Source organism: Corvus brachyrhynchos, unplaced genomic scaffold (assembly GCF_000691975.1).
Source record: "Corvus brachyrhynchos isolate BGI_N302 unplaced genomic scaffold, ASM69197v1 scaffold370, whole genome shotgun sequence".
In the NCBI taxonomy this organism is placed as follows: domain Eukaryota; kingdom Metazoa; phylum Chordata; class Aves; order Passeriformes; family Corvidae; genus Corvus; species Corvus brachyrhynchos.
In genome coordinates this window covers 4305714-4316581 of record NW_008235977.1, presented here as the reverse complement: position 1 = coordinate 4316581, position 10868 = coordinate 4305714, and the positions used below count along the sequence as shown (strand labels likewise).

The 10868-nt window shown below is 38.7% G+C and overlaps 1 protein-coding gene across 1 annotated transcript in view; it reads left to right on the top strand.

The window, feature by feature from the left end:
- PMS1 (PMS1 homolog 1, mismatch repair system component) overlaps positions 1-10868 on the top strand; it is a 45807-nt gene that overhangs the window by 2830 nt on the left and 32109 nt on the right. Inside the window, exons 3-5 of the mRNA XM_008630175.2 lie at positions 1267-1449; positions 3383-3485; positions 4597-4760. Of these exons, the coding sequence (XP_008628397.1) occupies positions 1267-1449; positions 3383-3485; positions 4597-4760 (450 nt within the window). The remainder of the gene's footprint in view (positions 1-1266; positions 1450-3382; positions 3486-4596; positions 4761-10868) is intronic.

The window sequence follows — 10868 nt, the reverse complement described above, 5'->3', positions numbered from 1 at the left end:
GCTTGTTTCTTTGAACATGTCTGCTATATTTTCTGAATGACTCTAGAGTTTTTCCATCTGAGAATGGTTTCCTGGAGATGCCAAGGAATGTGTTTCTTATTGCCTTAAGTGAGCTGAAGATACTCTCTTTGCTATGGTCTGTCAACATCTGTCTTTTCAATATTTAGATTGCAGAGTACCTTGCTTCATGGGTAACTCCAAAGTGAGTATTGTGTGCACAGCTGTGGGGGCAAGAGTATTGGAATTAGATCCTGGGAGCTTATCAGTAACTGTGAGAAGTGAACAGAAAGGTTTTGGAGCTTTCCAGAATAGTTGGAAGAAACCTTGCAGAGGAGAGAGCCCTCTAACCAGCGTGGGTTTTACAGCACAGTAACCAGCTGTTTTCATAGTGAGAAGTTCCAAATCAATTAAAAAGAGCATTTTCAACCATTTTCAGTGCATGAGTCATCTACAGTACTCTTACATTCTTTGTCAGTCCAGCCCAATCCAAAACACTGTAGTTCCAATCAAACAAACCTGGCTTTACACAAGTTTCAGTGATTAAAAGAGATTTGCTGATTATTCTGTGGATACTAGGGGAGAAGAGAAAACCTACACTGTGCACAACTCTCGACAGTAATACTGTAAAACAGTGGATTTTTTTCTGGTATTTTTTAATGGGAAATCAAAATAACTCTGACCATGTAATAGAGGTCAATGACCACATTAATTCTGGATTAGTTCAAAAGCATAGCAGAGAAGAGAAACTTCGAAATTCCATTTTGCAGCTTGATGGGTTTTGCCTGAAACTGCAGCATTTTCATTGTTTTAATCTTTTTCAGATGGGATAAGAGGGCATAGTTTACCCAATTTGCCTGAACAAAGATAACATTTACTTTTTTGCAGACAGACAGGAATGAACCTGAAGATGGAATGGTTCTCAGATAGAAGTTGTGGCAGTGGTGAACTGTAGTCGGAAGCTTTGGCTGGTGTTTGTCTTGATTGACAAAATGGCCATAGGTGATGTTATAGGTCTCTCTTTGAGCTTAGGTTTTGCTGTTTCCAAATCACAGGATATGAATTATGATATTTAATTGGAGAAACCATCACTGTTATCCTAACATGATGTATTTTTCTTTTTTTGTTTTTTTCCTTAAACAGAGACATTTAATGGTTGCTCAGTTCCTCCAAACAAGCAAAACTTCCATTTCTGTATGGATGGTTAGAAGCTGTAACCTTAGCTGCTTCAAACTTGTGTCTTAATTAATTTGGTTGGTTCTCTTTTAGGAGAACTACGGGTTTAGCAAAATAGAAGTAAGAGACAATGGCAGTGGAATCAAGGTTGATGATGTTCCAGTTATGGCAATTAAACACTACACCTCAAAAATCAGCTCTTCTGAGGACCTCGAAAGGCTGACAACGTACGGTTTCCGTGGGGAAGCTTTGGGATCGATTTGCAGTGTGTCAGAGGTGAGCACTTGCTATAAATATGTAGCCTTTGTGTTATGATTTTTGTTGTCTGTATGTGTTCATGAAAGTTCTATTCTGTGCAAAGAGTTTAAATGTTCCAGCAGCCTTCCAGGGATATGCTTGTGTACGCTGCCTTTCTCCCCAGCCCCAGAAGCCATGTCATAATGACTTTCTTGTTAGTGTCAGTCCTGCCTTTCTGTCACACAGGTCACAGCAGTGCTCTCTTTATTTTCCTCTATCAGAACATGTAACAGACGGATTGTGTTGTATTCTCTTTCCTTTTGTATCAAGGAGTATCATGTCAAAGAGTATGGCTGAGTTGGCTACATGAATTAGGGTAAATGAAGACAAGGAGCAGCAGATGATGGCCAGGAGAAATAATTTCAGGGAACTGATGGCTCACATAGCCACCATTCCAGTAATGATTTCTGCCTCATTATCTAGGTGATCAGCAGTCATGGGATCTTGCTGGGCTCCTTATTGCTCTTTGACATGAATGTGACTGCAGTTGCACAAACTTTGTCCCTATGACTAAACAGGAACCTGCTACCTGACCTATCTGAGTCTGAGCCGTATGTTTGTGTTAGGAGGATTGGCAGTGTACTGATATTTGCGACTTAACTTGTTGGCTAAAAGTAAATAAGTTTGTTCAAAACCATCTGAAAAGTGTTCAGGCTGCTAAAGGCACAGCATCTGCCAGATCTGTTGTGCTCTGCCTTTCTGTATTCATGCTACACCAAGGTCAAGTTTTGGATTCGAGTCTGCCGAGCATTAGATCGTGCAGGAAGGTACCGATACCTGTGTCTGATTGGAACCATCAGCTGTTGAGGTCAGGAGAGATGATGTTACAGCTGGACTCCTTGATACCTTGGGCTACATTCACACTGCACTAAGCAGGAGTGGGTTGTGTATTTGGATGGGGATTTCCAAAGATGCTTTCAAAAGTCTTGGTGTTTTGAAAGATGATGACAGACCTCAATCGTTGGTTCCTTCTAATGAGCTCTCAGAGCAGAATGCCCTCTGTTCCGGGCTTCTAATCAACTCTATGGTACATTTCATAAGAGATGGGAGGTGGTCTGAGTGTATGCAGTGCTTTAATAGGTATTACTCCTTGTATCAGTAATTATGTTAATTAACACTCCTGGCATTAATTGTGTTCTACCTACCCAAACTGTCTCCTGAAGTTTCAGTTTGAAACTGTATTGGCCCTTAAGTAGGTCTGCAATACTGTAATTTCCAGTTAATCAATTATTGTTTTTCTCTCCAGGGGCATGACTGAATGCTGAATGATTCATATGAGACACTAAAATAAACCAAAATATCCTGAAACTCTGTATGTGTGTCAAACTTTGTCTTTCAGATGGTTAAAGGGCACTGGTTTGGTTGTCCATAATGTTGGCTCCTGAACTCTGGTTTATGACTGCTCTTGCTAAAGCAATCTGGTTATTACCGTAATAGCTTACAAAACATGCTGTGACTGATTGCTAGATATGTTTAGGTGTGGAACGATAATATATTGTTTGTTTGAGAATAGTCTTTAAGTTTGTGGAATCTCACATGAATTTAAGTTTTTATAGTGTGTTTGACTCACAGAGGGTAAGAATGCAAAACTGTCAATTGATTAAGTTTATTTCATCCTTGCTAGAATAGAAGGTAGAGCAGTGTGTGTTGTAGGTAGTAGGAATTGCTATGGTTTGTGTATTAGTGTATTAGAAATGCTTTTAGTTAAATGGATGGAAACATGCAGAATAATGCAGAATGTTTCTGTGCCTGTAAGAAATACCTGTAGAAGAAAAATTTTATAAACTAATTAACTGTAATTATGGTGATTAAAGTAACAGAGTGGTGAGTGTGGTAGCAAAGCTTATCTAAGCTCATTGTGAACTTTGTCTGTCCCTGATTAATGTAGTTTTCTTAAAATCACTCTCTTCAGGTTTTGGTCACAACAAAGACAGCTGCTGATGATTTCAGCATTCAGTACGCTTTGAATAGCAACGGACATGTAACTTCTAAAAAGCCTTCCCATCTTGGGCAAGGTAGGGATATCACTGTTCTGGTGTTGCACTGTGACAGAAGTACTTTGTGTTTCTCGGAGGCTCTATCTGATGTTGAAATACCTGTTGGGTACTTGAAGGCTGAGTATGATATCTTTGCAGCTGTAGACATTTCTTGCCTTATGTCTGTCAGCTGAGAATGTGTTGTCATAACAGAAGAAATGATACATCTTGAAAGTTGTTTAGGTTGTAGTTATAAACTAGTTTCTCATTCTCTGACTCACTTCTCCAAGCTGACAGTGGAAATAAAACTTATAAAAATTAAATACTCCAAGTCTGTATAAATATATGAAATACTTGTTCAGGACCAAAGTAATGTTTCAGTATGTAGCAAAATCCTTGCTTAAAGAAGGAGGAGTTGCCCTGCTGCCATACATAGGAGTTGCTGGAAGCAGTGTGGCTGTAGGACCATGCAAAGTCACAATTCTTTCTAACCTGCTGGAAGGGTCTGTACCTACTTTTAACTAAGGAATCTTTTTAAGATTTAGCCTGTAGTGTTTTCTACAGCCAGAAAGCCTGCAGGTTGCAATGCCTTGTCTTTTCTTGAAATTGTTGAATGCTCTGACATATATTTAATGCTTTGCAATATCCTTATGGGCTAGGAATTTATGTGGTTGGGCTGGTAGATGAATATTCCTCCTCCTACCGTGTGCTATACCTTGAGCAGAGGTATCTGGCACTTCAGGTACTAGCCTAAAGCAAATGCCCTTAATGAAACACAGTGTTCCTTTGCCTCCAGATATGTGTGATTAGATTCTAGTCTGTTAATTATCATTTTACTAATGAAGGCTAACTTATGCACTTAAAGAGTCTTCAGCTTTATTTAGTGCTGATTCTCGCTATTGTTAGGGTGTATAAAAGTAAGCTTAATGCTGCAACCATAACTGTAAATAGGGAAGAGGAGTCAAAGCTCTTGACATACCTTTTTTGGGGGGGATGACTGCTGATTTGGTATATTTCTTCTCATGCTAATAACCTAATCTATTGCAGCAGCATACAAACATGTCTATTTAAGTAAAAATAGTTTCCTCAATATCCAGTCAGTGATTTGCTTTCATTGTAATTTCTACTTATTTTTATCACCTGCTTGCAGGTACTACAGTAACAGTCCTAAATTTGTTTAAGAATCTTCCTGTAAGAAAGCAGTTTTACTCAACAAATAGAAAATGTAAGGAAGAACTGAAAAAAGTCCAAGATCTACTGACAGCATATGGTATCATAAAACCGGACCTGAGGATAACATTAACACATAATAAGGTAATAATGAGGTTTTTTTCTGTCAGCTATCTTAGGGATCAGTTTCTGATGAGAATCTCTGCAGTTCATGTAGTGCTTATATAAAATCTTTCATTCCTGAAATTTTTCTTTCATCATAGCTTTGTTTTGGACTTCCACTTACTTTTTCCTTTCATAGGTGTACATTTATAATGGCTACAGATTTTGATGTTAAACTCCTAAAACTCAGGCTCAGGTATTTTTGGTCTCTTGCAGCAGATGCCTGGTTAGATATAGGAAATATAAAAATTATTTTACATGCTAGGGGTTAGTAAAGATGGTGGTATTTTGCAAACAAAGAAGTGAGACCTTACTAGACCACGGGGCCTGATAAAGTGTTAACCAAAGCTACCTGAAAAAAACTTGCAAAACTTACTTTTTAGGCTGTCTACCTGGATAGAAGCTATAGTTCATAGAGGCAGCTTGCTGTATTCCGAGTCATAAGAGCTTAGTACATAACAATGATTATATTTTAGAAGGCTGGAAAATTCAAAACAATTTGAGTCATTGGTGTAAGAACAGTAACGTATGTTCTAACAACAAGCTTTAGTTGAGCTAGTTGCTCTTGGTTTAGACCTAGGAGGATGAATGCAGAGGTTACTTGGAGGTTACTTTGACTTCACTGCATACTGAATAGTATTTCTACAGCACACCTACTGAAATGACATGTTGAGCAGTTTGCCTTAACCTGACCCAAATTTAACATGGCAAATTTTATTGGCTATACCCTGGCTTTTTACACCTCCGAGGGGGAAGTTGTGCTAATGAACTTCCAAGTTGCCGCAAAGTAGAGAGTGACATCTCGTGGCCAGATCCCTCAGCAATTCTGTTTTTGTTCTAGAATAACGCTGTTTGTTGGTATTTGTCGTGTTCATTGAGACTTGAGCAGTTACCCCATCAATCAAACATTCACACTTCAGTTCCTTTTCAGTGGGAGAAGTAAATGGCACTGTGTGCTTTTCTGAAACAATAAGAGATTTCCCTTCCTTTTCTGCACTTGCTTATCATGCTTTGATTGTATTTATGTATGTATTTTTAAATATCACTGTGTAGATACTGTGAAAAACTAAACCTGGCTGCCAGGAAAGTGGAGCTACTTGCAGTCTTATTTCATTGAGATCACCGAGAGTTTGAAACCAGACAGCTAGGGGACTGTCTGCTTCTAAGATTGTACTGACCTCCTCGACAGATCTAGCAGTGGTTCACAATACTGGTCTTTAAATGTTAGTTAATAAGACTAATTTTGCCTTATTGGTTGCTTGTTTTTGCCCTCTCTGACAAGTTGCAAATGCTATTTTCTTTCTGGTATTTTGATTTAATCTGCTTGATCAGACTATTGAGTATATCGGGGCATTTTTTTCTCTGCTTAATTTAGTACAATGGCAGTAAGGTACAAGAAGGTGATCACATGTCTTTTACGCAACACTTCCTGCAAAAATGGTGTGAAGAGTGACATGATAGTTGCCATTGCACACTGGGGGTTTTTTGCACCTCTCCTATTAGCTTCAGAGGTATGTTCTTCAATACCCAGTTTGAGGGGTTATATGAATGGGTAAAAAAAGCTATCTCCAGGCAGTTTCGTTCACTGTAATGATAGAGGTGGTGCTGATTATTTTTACTCTTCATTTTGCACTGCCAACCTTTTGTTCACTTAATTTTTTTTTTTTTAAAAAAGGAAAAGAAGTGAGAAAGTGCTCAAACATTTCATCACAAGAGGTCGCTCAGTAGCTATTGCTGAGACAGGAAAATTAAAGGCTTAAGTAGACAGAAAGTGTAGTCTGTCTCTCTGCATGTGGAGATGCTTTAAAATAGTCTGAAAATTAAAAACTGAACTGAACTTTAAAAAATTTGAAATCAGATTCCTACCTTTCTACTGCCATTAGCATTCCATGCAAAATAAAAAGTTACCTGTTGTATCATACCTTTTAAAAAACTTGAAATTCTGAATTTCCAGTGTGTAGCAACTTGCAGTAGGTCAATGTGCATTTGTTTTACCGTATCACAGAACATGAATATTCTTTATTTCTTTTTCCTTTATATGCTAAATATTGTTGTCATTACAATTATTAATTTGGATCAGGAAGGTGTTTTTTCTATACAGACACTAGAGCATATCTGTGCTATAGTAATACCCTGCTGAATAGGGTTGTTGGTGATTTTTTTTTAGTGGGTGTCTGTTATATTTTTGTTAGAAATGTACTAGGAGGAAGAATCAACTTTTTAGAATAGCTTCATTTTTTATGTAGCTCATAGATTATGTCTTCATTTAAGAGACAAGTTATATATGCAAATATTCAGAGGAGTTCTTAGAATCCCAAATTCTTGAGGCTGAGCCAGTACTTTCTGTTGCAATGGAAGAAGATATGTGTTGTGAGTATGATCAGGTTCCGGGGCTTAAAAGAGCAAGAAGATAGCAGAGATGAACTATTACAGAAGGAGATAAGGAAAGATGGGTTTAAAGAGTAAAAAAGATAAAAAGTGAAAAAAGTGTAAATGAAAGTGTATTTCAAGGAAGTTTTCTCAATAAATTGCAAAACCAGTGCTTTAAAAAAAGCCATACCGGAAAACAGAACCAAAAACAACCCTTCCCCAGAAAAACCAAATTCCCCCAGTTTTTAAAGTCCTGTACTTTATATGAAGTTAAAGGAGAATGGTGAGTTGGATGGGGTTTGAGCAACTGGTCTTGTGAAAGGTGCCCGTGGCTGGACAGTTGGAACCAGATGGTCTGCAAGGTCCCTTTCAACCCAAACCATTCTGTGATTCTGTGAAAGCATAGCCCTGGCTTTACTGAGGAAGAATGTAGTAATGCTGAAACTGTCACAAAGTGTCTGAGCTTAAGCATCTGGAAATGGTTGCCTAATTGATTCCAGCAGAAACTTACTTTGGCAAGTCAGGCCTCTTACTGAGCTGTTGAAGTAGAGATGGTTTTAGGATGCATGATACATTGCATGTGTAATTTCCACCATGTTTGATTGCATTTTTTCGAAAGGTGTATGTCTTAAGCTTGTGAATGAAATTTCCAGAAATTTTTCTCCTTGCTACATTTTATATCTGTGTTAGTTTGGAAAATACTGATTGCCATTAAGTGTGGTTCTTCACAGAAAGGAAATCAGACAATCCTCTTCCAGCCTTTGGTTGATTTTTAGTGGGTAAGAAAGTAGATATTCTCTATTCCTCCTCATATTTATTTATTGTGGGCTCTCCATCAGTGGGCTTCCAAGATAGGAAACACTCAATTGCTCTTTCTGCTCAGAATGTTTTGTTTTCATTAGCAATAAATAATGAATCACTTTGCAGATCAACTCTTGAGGTACTAGTGCTATTTTGACAACTTGGATTAGCTAGTGCTCCTTCTTTTTATGAAGGTTTATCCTGCCAAGACATTCTTTGAATACTGATAATGTTGATCCTCTTGCCAGTATGGTTATGTTAGAAAGAGGTATTTTTCTTCTTTCATCACCATGTTCCTTGAAAGCAAATTGAATAATGAGACAGCCAAATGGAAATAATTTACATGAGTATTTAGCAAGTTTATTTAAAGTTAATGTTATCTGAAGGCGTGTTAAGAACATTTCAAACTCAGCTACTGCTTAAACTGCCTCAAACCCTTCAGCCCCAAATGCCATGTTCTAGCAACCGCTGAGCTCTGGCTGTGTTTTAACCAAGGTGGTACAACACAGCTTTTAGTAGTTCCAGCTCTTTTTTGGAACTGAATTTTTCATGCTCTTCTCTGTTTAATACCAGTAGCCCTCAGCTCAGTCTCTACAAACCACTGATGTTGAAGAAATGCCTTTCTGTTTTGTAAGACTGATGACATGGAATGCTTTAATTCTGTTTCGGTTGCCTTTATTCCACAAATGCCAAAATGAGCAAGGACACCCAGTAACTATACCTATTTTAGCAATATCAGATTTAGTAGAGCCAAAAAAACTTCAGCAACAGATGGTTTAGATGGTGCCTATCAGCAGGTCATAGCATGCACAACTGGTCCCATGTCTTGTGCAAAAGTACTGATGGGCCATAAGTAGGCTCAGTAAATTTTCCAGTTCCTCTTTGAGCAGCATAAGTGAATACTTTTTTTCCAGTGTTTTTCACACATTACATTTTGAAGCTTGGTCACACGCAGTTCTGCCTAGAACTGTTTCTTGTTTGTTTCTCAAGAGAGTCATGAGTCAAAACTTTTGGATGCAAGGTCAATTTAAAAAGTCTTATAATAACTGTGGGTGGTATTCTTCCCCAAATCCCCTTTCGTTGGTGGTGTTGACTTAAAGGATGCCATCTTTGTTTCCTTTACAGTAAGTCTCCTCTATTTTCCAAAGTTGCATAATCTTAAACAACAGTTTGTATTAAATAATCCAGATCCAGGGTTTTTTTCCTGTGTCCCTGCGCTCTCTAATAAGTGTGGGGTTTTTGAGATAGAGTGGGTGTGTTAGGGTAAATTTACCATTTTTAATAATGTCATTATACTTTACATTCATTCATTCATTGTGCTTCCAAACTCTGCTGTAGCTGCATGTTGAAAAGAAATCCGAATTGAGCAGAAATAGCAGCACATAAACTCTATCTTGACTTGGAAAGGTTATTCTGTTTAATGTAATGATGATGAATGAAATCCCTCACTAATCTGTGTGTCTTAAAATATAAAGAGGAATTACGATTGAGAATCTGCAGTGCTTCCATGCTAACCTGGAATACAGCTCAGTGTTTGCTTCCATTCGTTGTTCAGTGGCTTTGCTGAGAAAGCCAAACAGAGAGTTAATTATGGTGTTTTTTTGTGCTGAGGACACCTGTCCACTAGGAAATGCGCTGAGACCCTCAACTCAATTTACAGCAGCCAGAGAACAGCTGCCAGATGGTAACTACTTTTGGTCACTACCAACCTGGTTGAATTTGAACTGGTGACCCAGAGGTGAAATGCTTTATATCCTATTACTAATTCCTTGAGGTTTCCAGTTTCTCATCCATCACTTTTTTCAAATGACAGCACAGTATATATCTAAAAGCTCAAAACAATTACTGTTTCACATATGCGGTGTGTGTTGCAGAATCTGAGATGTGCCTTTGCAAGGCTTTTGCACTCACACTGTAGGCTTAAAAAGGTTAGTGGAAAAAAGGATGTTTCCAAAGCCGCATGGGAATTTTCCCTCTTCTTTAGCAAAGTACTTTGTCACTGTTATATATGTTATTTGTTAACTACTGTTTTACAAAAGGCTTTTAAACCTCCTTTTATTTAAATAGAATTCACTGTGATGTACATTTTCTGAATCACAATTTTGGATTGGAAACTGGTTTTTGACTGTACTTTAATTGATTATGAGGCTTTATTTATTTATTTTTTCCTCCTGCTAGGGAAGTGGAATTTAATAGAATCTTAGAATTATCTTGAGTTGGAAGGGACCCACAAGGATCATTGAGTTCAACTCCTGGCCCTGTACAGGATATTCCAGGAATCCCACCACGTGCTTGAGAATGTTGTCCACTTGTTTCAGGGACTCTGTCATGCTTGGTGCTGTGACCATAGGCCTGGGGAGCTTGTTCCAGTGCCCAGTCACCCTCCGGGGTAATTAACCTTTTCATAGAATCAGAGAAAAATTAAGGTTGGAAAAGACTCCAAGAGCATCATTCCAGCCTTTGACCAAATACCGCCATGCCCACTAAACCGTATTGTGAAGTGCCATGTCTGCTCAGTGTTTGAACACTTCCAGGGATGGTGACTCCATCACTTCCCTGGGGGGGCCTTTTCCAATGCTTGACCACTCTTTCAGTGAAGAAATTTTTCCTTACACCTAACCTGGACCTTCCTGATGCACCTTGAGGCCATTTGCCTCGTCCTGTTGCTGGTTGCCTGGGAGAAGAGCCTGACCCTTACCTGGCTATGACCTCCTGTCAGGTAGTGAGCAATAAGATCACCTCTGAGCCTCCTTTTGTCCAGGCTAAACACCCCCAGCTCCCTCAGGCTCTCCTCATCACACTTGTGTTCTAGCTTCATTGCCCTTCCCTGGACACACTCCAGCACCTCCATGTCTTACTTGTAGTGCGGGGCCCAAAACTACAGGTAGGACTTGGGGTGTGGGTTCACTAGTGCTGAGT